We start from the raw sequence: 26942 nt of genomic DNA on the forward strand, positions 1-26942 counted from the left end.
GCAAATATCCCTGTGAACCATGCATCTCCATGTAACACCTACACAATGAACAACAGGTATGCTGACTCCCAGTGCTGGAACGGGGGTCATGAAAAGAGCACAAAAAACTGTGTGAGCTGAAAACAAATGAATACCACATTATATGGAATTATGATTAAGAGCACATTTTCAAAGTCAAGGGAGAAGAATGATATGTATGTACACGACAAATGATAACAAAGAAAATGATCCCAGAACTGACAAATGATCAAACATCTCAAAATGATATTTGATTAACAAATAAAAATTACAAATGATGAAGAAAATTGATAATTAGATAACAAAAAGGATCCAGTAGCAAGGGAATAGGCAAAAGTTGTATATGGTATGAGGCGTTAAAAGAAGCTATCCTCATGTGTATTTATAAAAGGCATAGCTTTCTGAAAAAATATTTTTAGAATTAGGTTAATATGGTATAAACCAAACTGGTTTTGCAAAAAAGATTGGATCTGTTGAATCTTCCATCAGATTCCTGAATACTCTACCACAACAGACCGTTCAGCACTGTTTGCCAACATTGTCAATCAGTCCAAAGAATTAACCTTATGTATGGTTGGCCGCTTGGTGGTCTGAAAAGCCCAAATCTGAGTTGTAGCAGAGTATACTGATGCTCTATCTTCTAGGATGAAAGTAGTACAGCTTCTATCCTATGCAGCATATAAACGGAAGGGAAAAGTCAGACAGCATATCCTTCACACACAGAAACTATTACAATTTAGAAGTGGATTCAGACAAAGGGAGCCCTACTTGAATGACCACAAATATATTTTTTAAAAATGTTCTATATTTCATATGTATTACTCTCACTTTGTATTCATGCATAATCAACAAGGTGTTTATAGAGAAAATCTGTCAGTTTCTTTCTCTAAAAGATGTTAGCTATTCCTGAAATTGTATTATCTTCTCGTTAAAGCTCACAGTAAAGATGCCAGAAAAACAATTAAGAATGATAAGAGTTGGATCCAGAATTACTACAAGTAGATTTCTGGTCAAAGAAAGGGCTCTTACAAACACATTTTTATCAGTTCAGCCTTTCCTCTGCGCATTTTGAACGCTCTAAAAAATCCGCACTGAATATTTAGGAAACTCACTGAAAGAGTAAGTCAGTGATATTGGAAGATGGAAGAGTAATGGAAAATTTGCAGGTATTGATTGATTGTGTATTTTTTGTTCATGGCAGCCTCTTCTGAATCCAACTCTATATCAATAGTTCGCATTTACATTAATATTCCAAAGTGTATTAAAAAGTGTAATCAGCATTAAATATCCCTAAAAGTAAATTTCTTACCTGCTTCACCTGAAGTCCGTGGCTCCATATTCTTTCCAAAAGATCACAGAGACTGGCTATCAATGTGTTTTCTTCCACTCCTGTAATGTTTACTTCACCATGACCAAGTTCTACTGCTTCTCGGCCCATTTTTTCCACAAGCATCCTTTTTGTCTTTCAAAATAGAAAGCATATGTAAAAGTTATGATTGCATTTTGAAAAAGTCAGAATCCTCTTTTACCTCAAATGAGCAAAATAAGCAGCAATACAATTAGTTGTTGAACTTATTACAGTATGAAATATACTATATTTCATAGATATAAAGTCACCAACAGGTTTTTTTTTCCATTATGACATTCTGCCAGTACTGATCACTTATCTGCTGTACATTCATCTGCCAAAAGAAAAATTAAAATATTTGATTGACTCAGTAATTTTTTTCTGCTATGATTTATCATTTATATCTGCTTTCATTTAGTATGTGTGCAAATCCAGGGAAGGGAAGTCAAAGGCAAAAAGGTTTCATTTATATAAGAAACTCTCCAACATCCTGCTCAATACGTTAAAATAATGTGCTTATATATCCGTGGGATATTGGCAGATTCCCTCTTTTTATCCATAAATGTTAAAAATTATGATTATTTGTAAAGGAAAAGTAGAGGAATCTAAAACATTAGCACACTAGTTAAAAATTATGGTACCGTATTTTTCAGAGTATAAGACGCACCTTCCCCCCCCCTAAAAGGGGGTGAAAATTTAGGTGTGACTTATACACCGAATATAGCCTCACCCACCCACTAGCCCCCAGCCTTTGGCCTCTGCCTCGCAGCAGTTATTTCCTTGCAAGCAAACAGCAAGAAAAAAACCAGCTCCTTTCAGCTTCAGCACAGCCTAATTAGCACAAGTTGATTGAATCGGCCTCCAGACTCTCAGCTGATTTGCTCTCAGCTGTTTTACGCAGGGCTCTGCTGCTTGCTGCAAAGAGGTAAATTGCTGGAGCAGATTTTTTTTCCCCTTGTGCTAATCAAGCTATGCTGAAAACAAAAATGAAAGTAAAGCAGCTATTTGCTGCATCAAGGCAAAATTGGGCAGAGGCAGAGGCAGAGGGAGATTTCTTTTTCTTCTTTTCCTCATCAAAAAAGGTAGGTGCATCTTATACTCCAGTGCCGGTAATTGCCACATATTACTCATATTTCAATAACCAAGTGCAAGAGAATAGGTACAACGTTAATTGGAAAATTGATCTTCAAAATGCCTAAGCTATCCCTATCTCATGTACTTGAATTCAGAAAAGAGAATTAGATTACCTCTGAATTTCTGCAACACATCAAACCCTTAGATAGACAAACAATATATCAAACAATGTGAACAATGTGTTTTATTTTTCTAATTTGAAATACCTACTTGCCCTCCTAGAATTTTCCATTGGCAAGCTAGTCTTTATATATTTGTATGGGTCTTTATCTCAAAAGTAACTCTAAACGGACAATGCCTTCCTCACTTGATAAAAGCTGAATTATCCACTTTTCATTTTCATCCGGTAGTCAGAGATACTCTTGGTGAAAGACAGGAGCAGCCAACACACTAAGGATATTTTTTTTTCTAACAGTGAATTTTAGCAGACTGTGCTAGAATAGAAATCTGAGGCCAAGGTCAGGTCGAGTTTGATGCCTGCTGTTCTACACTTTAAAGGGGTATTGTTGTTGCTGTTGTTGTTCCTAGTTTCTCCATAGGAATTATTTACTACACTGATTATGGAGGCTATAGTCATGAACTGTCTGTGTAGGAGTTAACATGTGGAGATATACCTGAAACTGCTGTTACATCAAAGTACCAAGAGTATAAAATTTCACTGCAGCAAAAATAGAAGAGCTGGATGCTTTCTGATACTTTACTTTTTAAGCTAAACCTGTTGTTAGCATTCTACAATGAAACTTTTTTTCACTCAGAAATTGTTAAACAAATATTGCTTTTATTTTAGGATTCATGAATATGCTTTTCCAGTTTTATGTTTTATCAGAGAATGCCAATAAAAAGAGCCTAAGAATAATCTGACCCTGCAGAATTTTGCAGTTGCCCCAGGAAGCAGAAATGGTTGGTAACAGATTTAATTACTATATTATTCTTAGCATACCTATATTAGCCATTAAACAGACAAAATATGGAGTAGTACAAATAGCACAACACTGGCTTGATGATAATGACTTAAATAAATGTACATTATGGGAATCCACTTTTGAAACGAATAAAGCTTTTTGTGGAAATCCTGGGCGGATTGTATATGTTCACATGGTGCCTATGGAAATTCTCAATCATCCAGGTCAATGGTTGTCCCAGATGTGCTTTTCAAAAGGCAACTGAACTTTTTCTTGAAAATGTTTCGCTTCTCATCCAAGAAACTTCTTCAGCTCTGACTGAATGGTGGGGAATGGAAGGATTTATATTCTTTGTAGTCATCTGGTGTTAGCACTCTGAAGGTTGAGGCTGTGTCACATTTTTTGTTTTAGCTCGTTTTTTTCTAAATTGCTGAGGAGAATGTACTTTAGGAGGAGAAGCGACCTGTTCCAGGTCAGATGATAGATTATCGTCTGCCATATTTAATTAAAGATTGTATTCAATCAATATAATAATAATAATAATAATAATAATTAATTTTTAAATTTTTTTTTTAAATATAATTAATTAATTAATTAATTCAAGGTATAATAATATTTTTATTAAACAACAATTAATTAGAACAACTTCCCTGAGATGAACTTCTGTCAGTTGATGTAAGCAAATGATAAACGAAGTTTTGACAGTTAAAAAATGGCTGCGCTGTCAGTTGCTTGCCTCAGCAACTGACAGTTTAACGAAGATTCCTCGAGCCCAACGTTTCCGAATTGATCTCTTGTGGTATATTAATAGTATAACACTCGAGTGTATAACTTGAGAAAAAAATCACAACTTTCAAAAATAAGTATGCCTGGCTCAGGCAGGAACTTTAAATAGTCTGTCAATTTTCTTTATATTTAAATAGATTCTTTCATTAGGAGTCTGAATCCAACATCAGAAACTCCTTTGCCACTAATAAATAACGAAACTTCAAAGGTGTTATTGGATACTGAAAACACCGTGGCTTAAATAAACAAAGCAGCTTTCAAGCGTTACAATGTAGCTCAATTAAAACAGAAACTTCCACATGAGACTGAAAGTTACTTTAGAAACTTTGTAGCCGCTGATAAGCAAGAGAGGGCTGCAATAGTGTTAACGTTATTCAGCAGCTGAAAAACACCTCGGCTAAATTAAAGAAACAGCGTCCAAACCACAGTGGATCGCTGTTGACAGATCGGCAAGGCGGCTAGCAGCCCCTTAGCGCCGCAATTTAAATCGGCAAGGCGGCTAGCAGCCCCTTAGCGCCGTAACTTTTAGCAAGAAAAATTTACTTCAGTACAGACAGCAATTAATCAGACAGCTTCCAAACCTCTGCAGGTCGTTGTTGATTGAACGGCAAGGCAGCTAGCAGCCCCTTAACGCCGCAATTTAAATAGCAATGTTTTTTTTTTTTTTTTTTTAAACAATTGTAAAGCTGTCAAGACAGAAGCCATTAACGCAGCCCTCTAATAAGTTATAATAATAATGATGAATTAGACAGATTATCTGTAGGACAAAAAGCACTCTAGACCTATTGAGTCAACTGAGTGAAAAAGACTGAGCATGTGCAGAAGGAAGGGGCGGAACCACACTGCAGAGGGAGATAAATATTTGACAAGCACTCAGTAAAACAAATCAAAGGAGTGAAGGTTCCCATAACTGAGGAATGTCGGCACAACGATGCATGAAAATATATAATATACTATGTTAATGGAACATCTTTTGGGTATTTATTTATTATAATTTTAGATTTAAAATCATGGTTAACAAAAATAGTAATCACTGAACCACTCCAAGTCTTTTTCTGATCACTGTTTGAAAATGTAATTTTAAACCATACGATGTACTATGTTTCATAATGCTTCTTTTGTTTGGGCAGAAGATATTTCAAATTAATTTTATTCTGGAAGGCTCACTGTATTTTGTAGAGTCAGAAATGGGAGAACAGAAATGAATAGTATATATATTGGTATCTTTTCCATAGGTTTTGCCACTGTCAGTAAAAACTGAAAATTAACCTAGATGCAGTGGTGGGATTCAGTCAGTTAGCACCACTTCGGGAGAACCGGTTGTTAACTTTCTGAGCAGTTTGGCAAACTGGTTGTTGGAAGAAATCATTAGAGCAAAGAACCAGTTGTTAAATTACTTGAATCCCACCACTGCCTAGATGGCTTTTTTCTGAAGTTTATTATTCCTAATACATCAAATCACAGTAGTGCATGAAATAGCGCTAAATAGTATTACACTACTTGTTCATTGAGTCTAAAAATTTGAAGTCAAAATATAGAGAAAACTATGTTATTAGAATAATTCCATCATTAGAATGATCTCATTAGCAGAATGTCCTGATACACAGACTTATTTCCATCCCAATCAAGGGGACATTTTGTATTCACTCAAACGATCAGGTCTGCCTCATTTGTGTGAAGATGTTACATCAAAGGATATCAGTATTATTAGAATATTTACTATTATAATGGTCTACTATAATGGTCCAACTAATTCAACTCCTCTGAATAACAGAAGCTAGAACAACATTGTCAAGAATTATATCATACCTTATTTCGGCATTCCTTCAGCAATCCTTCAACAAATTTCCAATTGGTCTGGGCAATTACTGATGGTGACAGATTAGACAATTTGGGCTGGCGGATAGTGCTGCCCAGATTTCGAGCTTCTTGGATGTATTTCTGTAGAATGAAAAGAGCACAAAAGATATATAAAGATATAATTCTAAATTTAACAAGAAAGCAAAATATATATCTCATAAAACAACACTATATTTTATGATGGATTACAAATAGTATTTTTAATTAATGTTCCCACTCAGTTTTAAATAGCCTGGCTGTAATTATCATACATTTCACTGCAAAAGTAATACTTTCTCAATGTTACAGAATCATATTTTCTTATATTTTTGAAATAGCACAGTAAGGTGTTACTCACCTGTAACTGAGGTTCTTCTAATGGCCTTCTGTGCAATGTACCATTGAGAGCTGAACTGTTTTTATAAGAATGATATTCTATCCCTATGTGTATGATAATGCTAAGAAGGTACCTCATGCCTTCCATTAGCTGATGTAGACCCTCAATGGAATGATTGCCTGTGAGAGGATAGAGGGTGGGTTGTGTGAATGCACAGATGTGTCTACATAGTACAGTTGCAGTAAGCAACATGTTCTTCTATGCAATGATTCTGTGCATCACACAAATGGATGAGTAGCAAGTTATACTTACAGAGGGTGAGTAAGTCAAAAATAGAAACTAAAAGGCAGTCTTCTACTTCCAAAGGCTTCATTAATTCTTACCCTGATTTCCAGCTTATATTGCTGAAAAATATTGTGATCATGTTGCAATTCAGTAAATATTTGGTAAGACAAATGTCTAAGCCATAAATAGTAAGCTGTAAAATATTAAGACCTAGCTCTTTTTGATGAGGGTAGACTTGCCAGCTATCATACCAGATGGGTAGTAGCTGCCACCCAAAGAACAAGCAATTGAAATGAAACTCTCTGCTCTTGCTTATGGGACAAATCACTAAGGCAAGTCAAAAAATGCTGCTGAACCCAAGAGGCACTATTACAGGGGATATCTATATATGGAGCCAAAGAGGCTATACAGCTTGGCCAGGCTCCCAGGTAGATGGAGTCAGGCAAAATATGGTAGGTGAGATAGAGTAGAGGTCACTGAGTGAGCCATTCAAAGGAAAAGGAATCCTGGTCCCTATTTCTAGCCCAGGTGCTTCATTGCTAGCACCTTGAGGATAGATTGCTGTCAAAATCAGTTGTTAGTAAATTCAGGTTCACCTGTAATTTATCTACATTTATCCACAAAGTAGTAGTGGATAGACTGACCTGGCATATATTACTGAAAGATTATTAGGTGAAGGTTGATATGTAACCCTCTCAAGAGATCTGTCATTTTAGGTTTTGGGTAATATAACAGTTGTGAAACCAACTTAGGGTTGGGCAATGTGAGATAGTTTACAGTTATCAGAATTGCTACTTTTGTGATGGTAATGTGTAAGATGGCACAAGCTGGAAGATTCTACTTGTGTATTATTCTTCATGCTGCCTGATAGGTTTCCTGATCTTTGATGTCATCTCTGTAATTCTCCTACTATTGTACTTGAAGATATAAATCTCCATGTTCTGAGAGGAGGTTCTAGGAAGGCTAGGAATCCACCATGGCTTCCATGGTGACCTCACACTCAACCCACCATTGCTGGTCTGACACCAATGGTTAGTTCAAGTTGGATTTTGGTTTTATCTCAGAATAGTTGATATGTGATCTGAATATGGAGGATGTTGCTGTTGAGTCCTTTGCCATGGTCAGATCATTTTCTGATGTGAATGCCACCTAGGATATTCATAAGGTGGTGGGGCTGATTAAGATTTAGTTAAGATGCTGTACATCAGTCAACAAGCCCAGCATCTTAACCTTTGTACCTTTAAGGTGCTTTATTAATACAGGTAGTCCCTAACTTACAACCACAATTGAGCCCAACATTTTCATTGTTAAGCAAAACAATTGTTAAGTGAGTTTTGCCCCATTTTATGATCTTTCTTGCCACAGTTGTTAAGTGAATCACTGTAGAGGTTAAGTTACTAACATAGTTGTTAAGTAAATTTGGCTTCCCCATTGATTTTGTTTGTCAGAAGGTTGCAAACAGTGTTCACAGAATTGTCATAGGGCCACTGTGATGCATTTGCACATTTTACAGATACTGCAAAAGGTCTCAGGTCTCACCTCTCTCAACTGCATGAGTGGCATTCAAAGGGGTGACTGGACTGATGCTGTTTAATGAGATTTATTTCAGCTTGTAGATTCTGGTGAAGTGAGCATGAACATTGCCACACGCGAAGTGCTTCTCCTTGGGAGTTGGGGAGGAGATCTGAGTAGCTTGATTGGGGAAGTGGTCAGCATTTCATAAAAGGGAATTATGCTTCGTGAGTTGAAGCATGAGCAGAACCTTCATAAGGGCTTGTTGAGAAGGTGGTAGGGCTTCAGTTACACAGAGCCTTAGAGGAAGGAGACTGTATATTTGTATGTTTCTTGTTTTTTATATGTGGTTTTAACTATTTGTAGCATGCTGCCCAAGTCAGCTTTCAGCTATATAAATTTGATTAATAAATAAATTTAACCCTCTTCAGTCAAAGTTCAGAGATAGGCATGAGGTGGAACTTTGGTAATTCTGGAAGATAATCTTCATCAAGACTTGGAGACAGGTACTGTGATCCTCTAATCCTTTTGGACGTCTTGATGATCTTTAAGATCATCATTTTCTTCTGTAATGCTTGTGAGGGCTGGGAATTAGGAACATGGTTTTATGGTGTTTTCATAGTGCCGATAAAGAAAGATTTGTGGGGGCTCTTCTGAAAGATGTCAAAAGGCTTAATCATCTCTACTATTTAATATGTATATCAATTTAATGAAATTTAATGAAAGTTGGACCATAAGAAAGGCTGAGCACCAAAGAATTGAGGCCTTTGATCTATGGTGCTGGAGAAGACTCCTGTGAGTCCCTTGGACTACAAGGTGATCAAACTGGTCAGTCCTACAGCAGAACAACCCTGACTGCTCTTTAGAAGGCCAGATTCTGAAGATGAAACTCAAATACTTTGGCCACTTAATAAGAAGGAAGGACTCACTGGAGAAGAGCCTAATGCTGGGAAAGATTGAGGGCAAAAGAAGAAGGGGACGACAGAGAACGAGGTGGCTGGATGGAATCACTGAAGCAGTAAGCATGAGCTTAAATGGACTCCAGAGGATGGTAGAGGACAGGAAGGCCTGGAGGAACGTTGTCCATGGGGTCGCGATGGGTCGAACATAACTTCGTAACTAACAACAACAAAATCAATTTAATATAGATACGTATATCAGTTTTGGACGAGGTACTGTCAATATGCAGATGTTATCCAGTAGTATATCTCCACTTGACACTAATTGGAGGCATCACAAAATCCTGTGACTGCAAGTGCTGAGATGGATTGTAAAAGTCTGAGATGGTACCCTATGAAAGTTGAGTTGCTCTATGTCCAGAAATTATCTGTCTTGTGAGCTTCTAATTTTAACCTGGATGAGGGGGCATTCCCCTTGATGGAGCAGTTATCCCTGACTCACTGGGAGTTCTGACTCACTACAGGATGTGCAATTGGAGCCATCAGTAGGGAAGCTTTTGTCCACCTTCACCTTCACCTGCTGAACCAATTGAGCCCCTACTTATAACACGAGGCTCTGGAAACAGTGATTCATATTTGTATCATTATCTGAAGGGACCACAACAATGCATTCCAGACTCCATCCATGTATGGCTTTAAAGGTGACAAGAAGGACTTTAAATTGTACCTGGAAGGTAACTAGCAATCAATATAACTCCATTAGCACTAATGTTACAAGGATGAATTAGCATATCTACCTATAACTACCCGAGATACTGCATGTTGTACCAATTGAAGCTTCTGTAGTATCTTCCATAGTAGTATGATTAATGTAATCCACAATGTCTTTTTGCAAAATGCATTGTCAAAGGGAACTGTTTTAAAACAGGAGATATCTAGCTGGGTATACACATAAGCAGAGGTGTGGGATATCCTAACACCAAAAAGAGCTCAGCCAAAATGTCCTAAATAATACATTGCACAGTACTCATTTGTGAGATACACAGATAACATGACCAAAATTTATGCTAAATTTATGCTATATATAATGTGTTTGGATTAAAGAAAGCAAATTTTTCAAACCAGTTTCTATAAATATTGCAATTCCTATGAAACAATGTTTGTGTGTTTGTAACTTGGTTTAGTACATAAATATATATAGTATTTTGCTATATGGATATAGACACATACAAATCAAACTAAAGCAGTGAAATAGATTTAACAGAATACCTAAAATGAATTTTGCTGGTCTATGTTTAAATATAACAGCAGCTGAAATTTTCAAAAGAAAATCTAGCTGTTGGTGAGATAGAAAAGGTAGCAAAATAACACAAAACTATATAAATAAAAAATCAAACAATGGATATTAGGTAGAAGCATGGTGGAGGAGCATAACATTTTAAATACTCTCATATGTAAGGATAGAGGTAATTTACGATACTTCATGCCTTTGTCGCCAAAAAAAGAATGATGCAATATAATTTACATTTAACAGAAGTTTAAACAGATAAATACAATTTTTTTATAGCACAGTAAAAAAAAATGAAAATCAGAAATGTAAACCACAATTTTATGAGTAATTATACTCCAGAAATTATTTTCCTTTAAAACTATTATCAATTACATCATATTGTTTTTTTTCCTCTTTTGCTCAGTACCGTTAGAATACAGTGAAACCTTGATTTAATGGACCAGATAGAGGGAGGGGTATCCATTATTCTCAGTTGTCTGCTAAATGAGAATATGTGATCACAGCAATTTATATCATCTGCAAGTGTAATGATGTCATTATACAAATTAACCATTTACAATCTAAGACTAATACAAATTATGCTGCACCATTTATGTAGTTATATCATTTGTATGATGATGTCATTTTACAGAGCCTTGGTACTACAGTGGTTTAAAGCACCCTGTTATTAACACAGCTGCCTGCAATTTACTGCTGGTTCGAATCTCTCCAAGGCTCAAGGTTGACTCAGCCTTCCATCCTTTCTAAGGTAGGTTAAATGAGGACCCAGTTTGTGGGGGCAATAAGCTGACTTTGTATAAATATACAAAAGTATGAAGGCTATTGCTTAACGCACTGTAAGCCGCCCTGAGTCTCCGGAGAAGGGCGGCATATAAATCAAATTAAAAAAAAAAATGATTTAAACTGACATGGTTAAGCAATTGTTACAAATGGTTGTGAAATTTGATATATTGCCTACAAAGTTTATTGTATCATGGTTTGGTAAATTGAGGTTTCAATGTATTTTCACAATAGGTAATAATTGTTTAATGGAAAGTAGTCACATGACTGATTTTTGACAACTAATGTAGGCAATTTTTAGCACAAACATTTAGGTAAAACAATATCCCATCTGATAATTCAGTTAGGTATCGTCGCAATTTTCACTCCTAATAACACTATGGACAAAAGACCTCCTTTTCGATTTGTCTCTGATGATAATCTGTAGTTCTCCAAAGAATTCTAGTTATTTCCTTGATATTGACCACCTTATTCATTCTGTTATTCCTTTCTACTTAACCTTACCAAGCACATTTTTTTTTCCTAGTCCATCATCCTGCTGGTAAAAAAAATAAATAAAAATGGGGTGTGTGCTGACTCCCTGTATAAATGGGGAAAGACACCTTCAGCACAATGTGATTGCAGGGCCCCTTGACAGACTATCCAGCATATAGTGAGGGAATGCCCTAACAGAAGATATCCAGGAGATTCTAGGGACTTCCTCTGCATAACAACGGCAGCTACTGACTGGATCTCCAAACTCGACATTAAACTTTGAAATGTTATTTCTGTTTTCCTTTTAGGTTTTCTTACTGTTTTTTTATTGTTTTAATTGTTTTTAACCTGTAAAAATGAAGTGTTTTAATACTGTGTGTGACCACCATACGCTAAATAAATAAATCCTGCTGGTAAAAAAAATGCCTCAAATATGTAAGCATATGGTTACTGATCATTGCTTCAGAGAGCAATCAGAATGAACATAACCTCTGGTTTCTTAGTAATCACCTGTAGATTACTGATTGTAATAATTTATGTTACATAAGTAGAAATAAGGACCACACACTTATTTTTCTAGCTCCCTTTCCTATTCTGAACCACCTTGTTTTTTCAACCTCTTTTTTCTGTAGCTTCTTGTGTATTATATAAACCACATTCTAATATGATTTATACAATCAAGGGCTGGCTGAACATAGGAAAGCAAACGGAGAGCTCTTTACATTCTCTTGCTCTCTTCATATCCATTTTATGTTATTTATCCTTTCATGTCCCTTTGCCTTTTCTGAAACCTGTCCATTTGGCATTTCTCATTCCATGTATTACTTAATTTTTCACTGCTTATGTGAGCAAATAATGACATTAATGAAATGATTAGGTAATTTGCACATTCTCTTGCATCTGGATATTCTGGAAATACCCTGCACTTTCCTTTTTTCTGTTTCCTATTATGTAATCAATTTTATTTTGGCCATTAGCGATGGCCGCATATAGAGACTATGTTTATGTTGGTTGATGTAGATATTGGCAATGAACAATGAATAAAGAATTGTCTTTGCAAGACTCTATTTGCACTGCTGTGTTTATCCAGTTTACATCACCAGATCCTGTCAGAAAGTTCATTGGTTTTCCCCAGTAAGAGGCGTGCCTTCTGATCTATGGGTTTTAGGATCTGGCACAGAAACTTGTCTAATTATTAGTCATGTCTACAGAGTTTCCTAAATAATTTTCATCCATGTGTAAGAGACTTGCCATTGCCATCTTCTGGGTTTTATTTTGGATTGGCTTCTCTCACTCCTTCACAGCCTCACCATCCCTCATGTTGTGGGTCACATTCTGCTTTATTCCCACCTTTGAAATTATTGATCCTATCATAAACTCTGGTACTGCTTTCAAGGTTCCTGAAAATATGGAGCCATCTCTCCAAGTAAAGATGGCGTCCCCCATAAATTACAGCTACCAAAAGCTGAACCAAAGATGCCACATTCATTAACAGTGTGTAATAATTTCCCTTAATTTTTTTTGTATGGAATCAAAGCCATATGTCAACTATTCTCCTGAATAAATAGACATAGCTTTAAAGATTTGGGATGCTTTTTCCTTTCTTTTGGTAGAACAAAATCAGGAAAATTACACTACTATTTATAGAAAATGTTTATAGAAACAGTTTTTACCTCTCTCTGATCATTATCAAGACGCAGGTGCTCCGTGTGCTGTTTCTGTCTGTCTTTCCTCCTCCACTGTGCAGGTGCATTGCGTTTGGTCCATCTAGAAAATCAAAAATTGTATTCTTTAGATACACTAGATAAATAAGGTCAAATATGTTCATCTCTAACTGGAAGTGCTAATAATAATACAGTTTAATTGCCAACATGTCATCAGCACCAAGTATGCTAATAAGAGTGAAAACTATGGTGTGGAACTACAAGAGTCAAACACATGGGAGAAAATAAAATATTTTTTTTGTTGTTCATCCATATAAAAATGAAATATGCTTGATTGTGAGATGATTGCTATTGTATAACTTTTACAGTGAATGAGACTTGCTAATCTGCTTTGTTTGCTTTTTGCCTAGTGAAAGCCTAAATGTTTTTTTAAAAATCTACTTTAATTACATTTTACATTTTAATTAATAAACATTTCATTTTCTAGACAAGGTCTGTATTTGCATAACACACTTAACTGGGTCAAATGAATTGTGATGACTACTGTGACGTCAGAGAAAGAGAACAGGAGAGTTGATTTTATTCCAAAACTGACTTGGGGTAAAACTTTTCCTCATCAGCTGTATCATTCAGATAGCAAAGCCAGTTGACAGAGAATAAACTCTTCTACTCAGCTGTGAAACAGCAACTAAAATTCTATACAGACTCCAGAAGAGTCTGTTCTTTATTTTATTTTTTTTTCACCTTATGGCAATACTAAAGGAGGGAGAAAGTCTGAGAATTTTCCTCCGGAAGGGAAAAACAGAAGGAACTCAGCATTCCCCAGGCACCTTTGCAGTGACCACAGGGTTTCATAATTGGCTTTTCACCAGGATACAGATGATCATATACTATTGATTGTCAGGTCCTAAGAATCAAGAAAGACCCGTGGAGTTACTTCTGGGGAGTTTCCTTTATTGTGGAGCTAGTTCTGGGAAGTTTCTTTTATTGTTCTTCACTTATAGACTTGCCAAACGAAAGCAACTATTTGCAACACTATAGATGTACTCTGGGAATTGTTAGGGAGGAGCCTTCTTAAGTCTTTCTCCTGTCCAAATTTTCCATGCTTTACAGCTTCTTTGCCACCTGGAACGCAGTCCATCCCTCCTGGGAATCAAGACAACATCCCCCACATCAACACACTGAATTACTGCAAGTCACTTTTCTGAGGGAGAAGCTGATTCAGTCACTTATGTCATATTAATACAGCAAAACTATACTCACTTATTGCTTGCTGGCCCTGTTGAAAGTACATCAGATTGTAGCTTGGGGAAAAAGCCAGGTTCATATTTTCCTTGTCCAATCTTCATATCTAATAAATGAGGAAGGACTGCAGTATGGTCTATTTTTGCCAGTCTTAACTCAATAGCTTTTTCTGGGGGCGGAGGGGGGGGAATAAAACATTGAATCATATTATTATTTAGCATAGCTGATGTTAAATTGTTAAATAAAAGAATGAAAATCTGAATCCTAAAATATGAATTAGGACATTATGCTAGAAATACATATTCTGCACAAATACATAAAAAGGAGTGTCTCAATACAACTATATTGCATGCAGTAGCTCATTAAAACACATTGACCCGACATCATTTTCTCAACTGTTTGATAATTTGTTTGCATCCTGATTCTATGTCATTACACTATGTATCGTTAGTAGAAAATGGGCAACAGAAGATTGGCTTGCATAGATTACAAATTACAGATTCTGACATAGTATATCATAATGTGGGCATACTGGTAATAATTGCATGGCTTATTTTTATTGAAAATTATGATTTGGAATGTATGTCCCCAAAGTGCTTTCATTAAAAGGCAACTAGATTTTCTTGTCTTTTTTTTTCTTTGAGAACGTTTTGCTTCTCATCGAAGAAACTTCCTCAGTTCTAACTAAAGAAGCTTCTTCAATGAGAAGGGAAACATTTTCATAAAGTTTTCACAAAATCATAAAAGTATGAACTAGTGTCATCTAGGATGTTGTGGGTGCATAAGAGAGTAGAAATCCATAAGCTTGTGAAACCTACGTTACATTCCAAAAAATAGTGATAACGGTAGATCCAGAGTAAGCTTTTAGAGGAAACTATGCAACATTCTGAATGAATATTATCCAGGAGAAAAAAATACTTTACTTTGAGATTAGGCAAGAGACTACAGAAAAATTGACTGGGCTGAGACTAAGAACAAATGAAAATGGTGATTTTTGTGAATAGTTGTTTAGACAAAGTCTATTTGTTTCAAAAACATGGTTTAATAATTAGCCTATTCATGTCTCTATATGGAAAAGAAATGAAAGAAATCTAAAAGCATGACTGACTTCATTATTCATGATGAAATATTGAGAGTTTTACTGAAGGATATAAAAGTTGTGATGGCTTCTGGATATAGAACAACTATTTGATGGTAATGGATAATTAAAATGTATCATAGAAAGGAAATAATGAAATAATGCATAGTGACTGCAGGAAGAGAAAGTACTGTATGCAAATAATAAATAATGAGAGGCTGTGATAACAATTTTGATAAAATTAATAATTGTTCTGTAAGTGGATAAAGACATCTATTCAAGGAACCTCCAGCAGAATAACTAGAAAGATATATATGATATAGATGTAAATTAGTTTTAGGTACATTTTCTTTAGTTACCTGTTTTTTTTAATTTTTATTTTCCCCCCTAAACTCTTCAAGTCTTGCTTATCCAATTTATCATTTAAAAATGCTGCTGCAGTTGTATTTTAGATACACATGGTTTCCGGCGTCCCGATATAGCCAACTAGCTCCATCGCTGACTATTGGGGGTGAGATCCTGAGCCCCTCAGAGAGGTCTCGCAACTTGGGTGTTCTCCTGGATGCCCGGCTGTCTTTAGAAGACCATATGATGGCTGTGGCCAGGGGAGCTTGGTTCCTGATTTCACCTGATTTACCAGTTGCGTCCCTTTCTGGACCGGGACGCCTTACGCACGGTCACTCACGCCCTCGTCACGTCACGTCTGGACTACTGTAATGCTCTCTACATGGGGCTCCCCTTGAAGAGCACCTAGAGGCTCCAACTGGTCCAGAATGCGGCCGCGCGGGTAATTATGGGTGCGACACGGCGCACCCATGTAACACCTCTCCTGCGTGAGCTGCACTGGCTCCCGGTGGTTTTCCGGGTGTGATTCAAGGTGCTGGTTACCACCTTTAAAGCGCTCCATGGCTTAGGATCTGGGTATGTACGAGATCGCCTTCTGCCACCGGTAGCCTCCCACCAGCCAATACGCTCCCAGAGAGGGACTCCTCAGGGTGCCGTTGGCCAAACAATGCCGACTGGCGACACCCAGGGGGAGAACCTTCTCTGTGGGGGCACCTGCCCTCTGGAATGACCTGCCCCTGGAGGTTCGTATGATCCCCGACCTTTGTACCTTTCACCGTGCCCTTAACAGCCTTTGTTCCAACAGGCCGGGCTGGCTTAGAATATGAATTTTAAATTGGGTTGTTTGTCAAGTTTTAACTTTGTGGGCCAAATTTTATATATTTGTTTTAAATTGTTTTTTAATTTTGTGAGTTTATGTGTGTTTTAACATGGCTGTACACCGCCCTGAGTCCTTTGGGAGAAGGGCGGTATAGAAGTTTAATAAACTAAACTAAACTAAACTAAACTAAACTAAACTAAACTAAACTAAACTAAACTAAACTAAACTAAACTAAACTAAACTAAACATGTGAGTAGTAGCTAAGTTTTATTAGTATATAATTAGTGTCCTGTACCTCTTACATTTATTTAAATAGAATTAAAATTTGCAACTCTTACCAGCTTCATCAATGGTACTGCATTTTTGATACATGGATGTGCGCAAAGTTGGTGTTCGAACATTTAACAATCTTATTTTATCAACTCTAAAATCAAACACTCTCAAGATAGGATCTTTATCCTCTCCATCGTGACACATAATCTTGTTGTCAATAAAAGAAGCAAACATCTGCGTTTCCAAAAATCTTGAGAGGAATGGCAAATAAGGTTCAGGCTGATCAGACAAGAAGGATGCCTAATAAAATGAAAGAAGCTGTATTTATGTTTCCTTACATTGTAATTGCTTTTTAAAAATGACATGAATGCTTTCATTCATCTGAAGTTATTTTCTATTTTATCATATTCTAATACAACACATTCTGAAAAACACTAAAGATTCTATGTTTTTCCAACTGCTAAAATTGTATAATTTTAAGGAAAAGTTGAATGCATAAAAAGGAAGTAACAAAAATAGTAAACATTTGGAAACAATTATACTATAGGATTCAATTATTGTACTTGATCAATTTTTAATTAATGGAAATTATAACAATATATCTGCACTTTTCTATTTTGCTGAAAGAATTCCTGTACCAAACTATACATACAGAAAAACTACTTCAAATGAAATCAGATCTTTAGTCATTTAGTTAGTAAGCACTGACTCTCAAAGATTTCAAACATGAATCTTATATACTGTACATCCTTGATCAAAAGATATTCAAGCAGTAAGTGAAAGCATATCTTCCTTTAAAATGTTGTGACATTTCAGGAATTGACAAAACAATATACAAAGAAGAAGGGAATTACTAGTGGAAGAAAAATACTTTAAGCCATTATGTTCTCATATAAGCCTTCTGGATGTGGCCATGACAAATAATACAGCAAATATATTACAGCAGATATAGCCATTAAATAAGTATATTTTCCTCAAATCTTAGTAATATATCTACTATCATGAGTGGTATCAGAAACAAAATACTGTAACTGAGCTATAATTTGTAGAAATATATTGATTTTGATTCATCTGAATAATCACCATTTCTTATTGTTCATAAGGCATAAAGGTAAAGGTAAAGGTTCCCTTCGCACATATGTGTTAGTCGTTCCCGACTCTAGGGGGAGGTGCTCATCTCCGTTTCAAAGCTGAAGAGCCAGCGCTGTCCGAAGACGTCACCGTGATCATGTGGCCGGCATGACTAAATGGCAAAGGCGCACGGAACGCTGTTACCTTCCCACCAAAGGTGGTCCCTATTTTTCTACTTGCATTTTTTACGTGATTTCGAACTGCTAGGTTGGCAGAAGCTGGGACAATTAACGAGAACTCACCCCATTACGTGGCACTAGGGCATAGCCACACACAATTTATCACATGAATCTTATGAAAATTAAATGTACTAATGGTTGTTCTCAATAATTTTTTAAATAATCTTTCTGGGCCCCATTTCAGATCTCTTATTTCCACTTTTACAAGCTATAGTATATAGACACTTGTCGTGAACTTGTATAAATTCTCTTCCTCATTTTAAGAATATATTTTTTCATACTCACTTTATCAAAGTTCTGCATCTGTTCTCTATTGGTAAACCATGACTCTTTGTCCTGACTGGGCTGAATAACAAATACTTCATAATCTGCAAACATCTGAGTGAAACGATTTGCAAAAACTTCCCGTATTTGAATGTTGAGCTGGTAAATCTTTAATTCTTCTTCATCACATTGCATTTTCAGATCCTTCTTGCTACTCATATCTTCTCGAAGTTCAACCTTTAAGCAAAGAAATGCTCATATAATGGTTAGCTTTACTATCTTGAGGAATCAAAATGTATTAGTGCTACTTAAACTGAAATGTCAAGAGCTTTGCCAGATAGTACTCCATTGTTTTATTGCTAGGCAAAATATAAAGTAACTGCATCTAAATACAATAGATTAGCACTTTATATACGTGATTAAAAATAGAGCCCGGGGAAATTGTCTTTACAAATTATTTAGATCCTCAGACTCATATTCCTGCTAGGAGGAGGGAAGAAAAATGTGTCTATGTTTGAGTATGTGAGAATATGTGACAGAGGTTAGTTGATATCAGGAACCACATATTATAGGCAAGCAATTTAAATCAGTAGCATCAATTCAAATTTTTGTCCTGGCCTGGCCCCTTTCTTTAAATTATCCTGATATCTGATCCAAGTATGTAAATTGTGGCATTTGTATGATGACATGTCATGTGCTTTGTTTTTTTTAAAATTATTTTTATTATACATTTTCCTTTGTTATACATAACATTTCCATTTCTGCAACGGCAGTGTGCTGAATCAAATCTCTTTTAAATACACATAGTTTTATACACACCATAATTATAACCATTATTCTCATAATACATACAATATAATCACCCTATACAATTTAATCTATAATCAAGTATAATCCAGTGATAATATTGCTTATGGTATTATTGCTTATATATATATTTACTTTTATTTTATTAATCGTCCTTAATTTATAAATTACTAACTTCTGCTTCTATTTTCTAACCATTTATAAAATAGGTCCCAAGTTAAATAGTATTCTGTTTCCTCTTTATCCTTAATTTTCATAGTTAACCTGTCCATTTTGGCACAGTCTAATATTTTCTTTATTACATTTTTATCTATAGGTGTATTTTCATTTTTCCAATTTTGTGCATACATAATTCTCGCTGCCGTTATCATATGTAATATTAAATATGTAATTCTTTTATTATATTTTCCTGGTAATATACCTAGTAAGAACAATTCTGGTTTTAAATCTATTTGTTGTGTTGTCATTTCTTCTAACCACCTTTTTATCTTTAACCAATATTTTTTCGCCATCGGACAGGTCCACCACATATGGTAATAGGAACCTGGTTATCTGATTACATTTCCAGCACTTTGGCAATATGTTTTGGAACATCTTTACTGTTCTTGCTGGTGGCAAATGCCATCTGTAGAACATTTTGTAAAGGTTTTCTGTATATGTTGTTGACATCGTTAGTTTCTGCATTGTTGTTTGCCCCGCTACCTTTTATCCACGGATATCCCCGCAAATATAAAAGTAAGATGTACTATGTGGAGGAAAATCTCCAAGATAAGTTTCAGCTGGAGTTGGAAACATTAGACTAACAAGATGGATAGACTGGTATAGACTGTCTCTAATTTTTTTCTGATTTCTTTTCCTTTGGAGGGAGGCGGGTCTATTAAAATGTTTTTATCCTTCATACTTCTTTTTTTTAAAGATTTTGTGACACTTTTTTTTTTCCTGACTTAATCAGATTTTACTTATTTGCCTTTAAAAAAAGAAGATGAAAACAGTCATATTTGGCATATTTAGTAGCCAGTTTCCAATCATTATTCCACATAAACCTTCTAACGGAAGAGAATGCATAGGCTATTTACAGCATACATTATCAATTATACCAAAGGTTATTTAGTACCAAAATATGCTGTTATTAGTGTTAAACAGATTGTCCTTACTCCTTAATAGTATAATGAAGAAATAAAAGGGGAAAATTGAGATATCAGAAAAGCACTCTTTTTTTGTGTCCACATCTAAGAAATAGTTAACTGGTATCTAACCACTGACAAATTGGAACAAAAGTTAGGAGGAAAACACCCTGAAAACTCGGTGAGAAAATGCTTACCAAATTAATGAAACAATCTCATTATTATCTTTGTAGGTAGCAAGCTTTTAAGTTTAGTAGATAGTATATAGGTGGACTGGGAATAAAGCTAATTAGTCAGCAATGTCCATGGGGGAGGGGGTGGGTAAAAAAAAAAAAGCAAGGCAGCAATTGCAGCTGGGTGATCAAAGCTTTGCCTTTGTGCATATGGGCGATGTCAACACATATACAGTACAACATGAGCAGGACTTTGTCTCCGTTGTCACCATAATCAACTTGCTTTTCTGACTCCCTGCTCAGGGATTGACTGATAGATTTAAAACATTCATATGACCACCAAGGATCTTGCTGTTAGTTCAAGATAAAATTTCCAAACCATCCTACATTAATCATGCATGTACTGTAACAGAACTCCCGTAACTATTATGCAATTTACCTTTTCTAGACTAACTCCTGTTCTTTTAACAAGCGCTTGCAGTCTTGCTAGGGTTTCATTTTCTTTCAGTAGTTCATAAGAATTCATAGTTGGTCCTCCTATGTTGCCATTTCTCTTATCAGAGACTATGTCACAGGTCCTGAGACTTTTCATCATCTTGGAGGCACTTTCATTGCAATGTAGGTTTCCCTCAGGTGGAATCCCAAAAGCCATAAGTACTTCAGAGACTTCCTGAATGAATTCAAGTTTATTTGGAAATTGAGGCAAGTCTTCTGGCAACTCAACATAATGGTTGTCTATATCCACAAAACACAAATTTGCCTAAAAATTAAAGTAGGAAGAGAGATAAGAGTAATCACAAGCAGAGGTTAAACATTTAGCAGCACCTGTTTGAAATAGGCATATTATATCTTTATTTAGTGAAAGACATGGAAATTTAATAATAAAAATAATGTAAAACAATGCAACCTTTTTTTTTTCTTATGCCCCCCCCTAAGCATCATATTCCTCTGTGACTAGCCTGATATGATTATTATAATTATATCTAAAAATATGGCCCACACTGAGGACCACTGATCTAAAGGATCACAGGTATTCCATACTCAATATAAAAATAGATATTTCCCTTGTTGCAAAAACATTTAAGTATTCCCACTTCAGCCTCTCCACAGTGATTTCCAATTGTATAATGGCAGCAATATTCTGGCTGTTTTTTCCCTCCATCTATTTAGAGTAATAGAAAGCAGAAGAAATTTTAATTGCTCCTGATATATTGATAAGCCATAGGCCAAACATAGCAGTGGTTGTCCTATTAAGCAAATAATGAGACTTTGAAGAGGTTGAGGAAAGAATAAATGAGTGGTGATTCTGGTTACAAGGCATTTCCTTCCTTAGTAAACTATCACTCTTCTTCTAAGGACTCATGTGCACAGCAAGAATAGATTTGAAATGAAATCATTCTTTTTTTTTTTTTGTAACTTTGAACAAGCAGTGAAATTAAGCTTCATAAAATTTTTCTCACCTCTTGAGGGAGCTCCAGTTTAGACCGGTCATCAAGCCCATTAGAGTGCAATCCCATTAAATATGGGACAGGAGCATCTAGAAAATGTAGGAGAGAGGCCGGAAGTATGGGAACATAGACATGCTGCCATTGGAATGGAAACATCAGTGCTGTGATTGTCTCTGCCACAGTCATCAGTCTCTGGTAATCTAAAAAAGCAGATCAATTGAAAACAATCCCTTGAAAATTATCCTCAAAATTTGATGGCATAAACTTAGAGCCTTTATTCACTGAATACTAGGGAACAACTAGAATGAAAATGCAAAAAAGACAGATTGAATTGTTATTAAAAAAATAAATATTAAAGTTGTTTAAGAATAGAGACTAAATATGAAATAAAATATGTATTTTATATGTCTACGCACTATGTATGTATGTATAATATACATATTATTTTATAATCCAAATTATAAATATGAAAATACATATTTTTCTTTAAAACACTGCATAGAATGAAGGATGTCATTTTTATATTCGCTTGCTTTGAATAGAGACAGATAATCTTTTATTTCTTTTAACACCTATTGTACTGCAAGTATACCAGCAGGGTGAAGGGATAAAGGTTTTGTCAAATCCACAGAATCTGCTATGAGGTATTGTAATTTCAGTGGATTAAATCATACCCCCTGAGTTTTTTTTTTAATACTACATGAAATAATTAAAGTGTTTCAATTACAATATTCATAAAGCCTATTCATAATATCATTGTACTAATCTTAAGAACGTCCTTTATTTTAATCCACATAATCATCATATGTTCACATAGCTTAACTACTGTAGGCTCTCACCACTCACCACTCAGAAATGTGATCAATCACAATGCATGTATCACAGGTCCTAATGACATTATTTGAGTTCAACATACATAGAAGAACAACTAAACTTTCTGTTGCTACCCAGCAGAATATGTTTGAAATCTATAGTATTATCACTCTACTGGTGAAACTATTTCATTGGCTTGGATTCTGTATGACCTGGGCGAAAGAATCTGATAGCTGGAAATCATGATTGGAGCAGCTAAAACTCTGCTAAGCACTGTAAAAGAGCAGAACATTGTTGAGACAAGAAATTTTAAAATAGAAACAATTTCTTCACCTAGCTCAACAGTTATTTCTCAGAACTGCTAGAAAGCTGCATACTGTGCTCTAAACCGGGAGAGGAAGTAGGTGATTAAAAACAATTCCAATACATATAGACAGAGATGTGAAACTATGAATACAATTAATATTTACATTTAGGTCAAATGCAGATTTGAAAGCTTACATGCAATTAATGCAAGAAACACAGCAAGAATTGGCATTCACAATTGCAGTATTGTAGCCATGGAATATATGTGACAGCTGAGGCACCTCTTGTCTCTTGCCACACAGTACCTGAATACATGTACCTTGCTGATATATTGTCACTATACTACATTTGTCATTATGCATTCCCTGGATAACAGTTTAGAACAAATACAGCCATAGCAGATTCACCAATAAACACTGGTCCTGAAATATTATTCTCAAATCTTAATATATGTTTAGCATATGTAGAAGAAGAAATCTGAAAAAGGAGAAAACTACATTTTGCTTTGAACACCCCCCCAAATGATACTAAATTCAATTTGAATATTTTAATAAAGACATAATTGGAAAACTCAGTGATTTCTATCAATATTTTTTTCTCTAATGGTTATTAATTCAGTATCTAATGACCTTGGTGGGATTTAATTTTCAGTAAGCAAATTTGTGTCGTAGACTTCTATTCAGGTATTATCTAGTTACCTGATGCAGCATGCTGTTATCTATTAGTAAAAGATTGCAAATATAATATAGCTTCCAGAAGTAATTAGCCAATGCAAGGAGAAATTTTGTCAAGGTAGTTTTTAAAAACAACCATAAAAATCATCTGCCTTTATTCATAAGACATTGAAAACCTGAAGAGTTAAAATATTTAAATATACAGAATTTTGCAAAATATTCCTGAGTTTAGCAGGAACTTTCATTCAACATTGAAGCACTGTATGTCTTTAGTAATTGTAGGTTCAGTAATCAGTCCTGACTATACTTTATTTAACTACCTTTAGTTCCTAAAGATTAACTTTAATATAATTTTTATGCTACACAATCCAAATAAAGCCAACAAACTCCAATCTTAAAAAGCTAATCAGCATAAATAATAAAACATCACATTTAAAATATTCTCCTAATAGTTTCACGTTCCGATCTAATATATTACTATATATTACGATTATTGGGCGGGCAGGGGGAGAGAGCTTATTTATTTATCACATTTATATGGTTGCCCATCTCACAAAAAGTGACCCTGGGTAGTGTACAATAGGGGTTCCTAAACCAGGCTGTGCAAGCGGTGGGCAAGAGAGGAGGTGTGGCGTAGTTCTACTTGCATGAGTGGCACGTGCTCCCACTTGTGTGCACAGCTCCATTTGCACAAGCAGCAGGTGCTCATGCTCGTGCACAAAATTCCATGGATTTGCGTGTGCTGATATGTGCACCTGTCCCTCATATGGAACCATCCCCCCCTCCCCCGTCCGTCCACCAAACTGGAAAGGTTGGAGACTGCCAGTGTAGAACAATCAATTAAAATAATAAATACATGAAACAATCATTATTAGAAGTATAAAGCCGTCATCATTAAAAAATAAAATCACAAGGCACAGAAAAGAGTGAATCAACCACTGTGATGCAGCCAATAAAACATTTTACCCCGGAATCCCCAAGCCAGATGATAAAGCCAGTTCTTGAGGGACTTTCTGAACATTAGCATGCCACGATGGGCTTTAAAGGTCAAAACCAGAACCTTGAATTGGACTCAGAACTGAAGTGGCAATTAATTCTTCCCATTCTATCTCTAGGCCAATTCCAAAATTTTTACAACTATTGCTGGAATCAGACTAAATCAATTCACTGCAGGATAAATGCCTCTTCACTGTAGGTTATGGACCAAAGTCCAATATGCTAAATCCAGTGCAAGAGAAGTGTTTTTAATTTCCCAATCTAAGACAGGGAAACTGGGAGAGGGAGTCATCCAACGTCCATGCCTAAGTGAGAAGTAGAATTTGGGTTTCCTTACTCCAAGACCAGCATTTTAGTATCCTTCCTTCCTCCTTCTCTTCTCCATCATTCCTGCCATAATATGCCAAATTAACAGTTCAGCACAATAATTTTATAGAATACGTATGAGATATAGATATGTTTCAAACATAGTACATACAAACAACAACTATTTTAAGTTTTACCAGCAAGTCTCTAAGCCCCATATAAGTTACAATCAATGTTACCCTAGTTAACTGAATCAAGCTCTACTGAATTAAACCTATTCTCTAGGTTCATACAACATACTAAACTGCAAACTAGACAATCACAGTTTTGTACTGTATGAGGCTAGCAACAGCATTTCCGATGTAGCATTCTCAACATATCACTTTTAAGAACATGTTTATTGATAATAATATGGAAATCATTAGACATAACTTTCTTCTGAAATGTTTTTTCAACTTCCCAGCCGAGCTATAGCCCTGGTACTCCCTGGGGATTTCCCAGGTGTTGCTACTGGCTGAGACTTTGATAAAGCAGTACAACACAACATTATAACAACAGCCAAATATTATCTGAAGACATTTGCACAGAAGTTAACAATTGTGCAATACTGGTATATATTTGGTTAAATACTTTTTCATTACAGAAACTAGCAAGATGAACACATTATTATGCAAATGTTTGCTTAGAAAATTAGTTTGCATGCTTTTAAATTATGACTATATTGGTTTGGTAGACATTTCTGTTTTATTTTTTTCTGCTTCAGCATGAAGCAGGGCAAGGAATAAAGCCATATTTTGTGTCTTTGAAACTTTATTGAATTATTTTAGATAATTCGAAATTTAGAAAACAGCCTTTTCCCTTTCAAAAGATTTTAAAACAAGTGAAGCATGATAAAATATACATATTCTAAGTAGCTGCTCAGAGTTAAGTTCAAGTCTTTATTCTGTGTTTGGTAAAAAGGGGCAAAAAATAAAATTACCAATTACACTTTCCCATTTGGGACCACTTATTTATTGAAAGCCAATAAAACAAAACTAAGAAATAGAAAACACACATACACAACTTTCAAACAACTTTGGAAAAGCTTCAGAATCTCATAATATCTAAGTACGCATATGGGACAAAAGAGTAACATTTTCATGAGGACTGGTGTCAAAATGAAGAACCCCTCCAAATATTTTTTTATTTAAAAATAAAATTTATTTATTTATTGCATCTACCTGAAAGAAATACTCTCATTTACTTTTCTACTGAAATCTTTATTATAATACAAAAAAGAAGAGTACATTGTTAATGTATCTTAATGATGAACCAGTTTAGTGTAGTGGTTAAGATGCTGGCCTAGAGAAACCAGGAGACTGAATTCTAAGCCTGCCTTAGACATGAAAGCCAGCTGAGTGACTTTAAGCTAGCTACTCTCTCTCTCTTAGCCACCTAGCTTGCAGCAGGTAGGAGGATTACAATAGGTATGTTCGCTACTTGAATTATATATTGAAGAGATGAGATAAAAATATAATAATAATAACCACCAAATATCTGCAAAAATGCCATTTGCATACAGGCAAGAACTGGTGGGACTACCAAACAGACAAAGTGAACTAAATGAAGAAACTAAGGTAACCTAGGACTTAAGAATTCCAACAGACAAGCACCTGTCACAAAGCACCCCAGACTTAACAATTATTGATAAG

At 35.5% G+C, this 26942-nt stretch overlaps 1 protein-coding gene across 3 annotated transcripts in view; it reads right to left on the minus strand.

Moving 5' to 3' along the window:
- DENND5A (DENN domain containing 5A) overlaps window positions 1-26942 on the minus strand; it is a 77650-nt gene that overhangs the window by 30434 nt on the left and 20274 nt on the right. For 2 of the 3 annotated variants that reach the window (XM_070933907.1, XM_070933916.1), the window contains exons 5-12: window positions 22169-22356; window positions 21148-21468; window positions 18626-18841; window positions 17096-17330; window positions 14533-14683; window positions 13279-13372; window positions 5998-6129; window positions 1328-1480 (exon numbers count right to left, since the gene is read on the minus strand). In XM_070933907.1, the coding sequence (XP_070790008.1) occupies window positions 1328-1480; window positions 5998-6129; window positions 13279-13372; window positions 14533-14683; window positions 17096-17330; window positions 18626-18841; window positions 21148-21468; window positions 22169-22356 (1490 nt within the window). Of the gene's footprint in view, window positions 1-581; window positions 687-1327; window positions 1481-5997; window positions 6130-13278; window positions 13373-14532; window positions 14684-17095; window positions 17331-18625; window positions 18842-21147; window positions 21469-22168; window positions 22357-26942 lie in introns of all 3 variants that reach the window. The other variant, XM_070933900.1, reaches the window with a different exon arrangement.

Source organism: Pituophis catenifer, unplaced genomic scaffold (genome assembly GCF_029215685.1).
Source record: "Pituophis catenifer annectens isolate HBS135680 unplaced genomic scaffold, rPitCat1.0.hap2 SCAF_1, whole genome shotgun sequence".
NCBI classification, from domain to species: Eukaryota; Metazoa; Chordata; class Lepidosauria; order Squamata; family Colubridae; genus Pituophis; species Pituophis catenifer.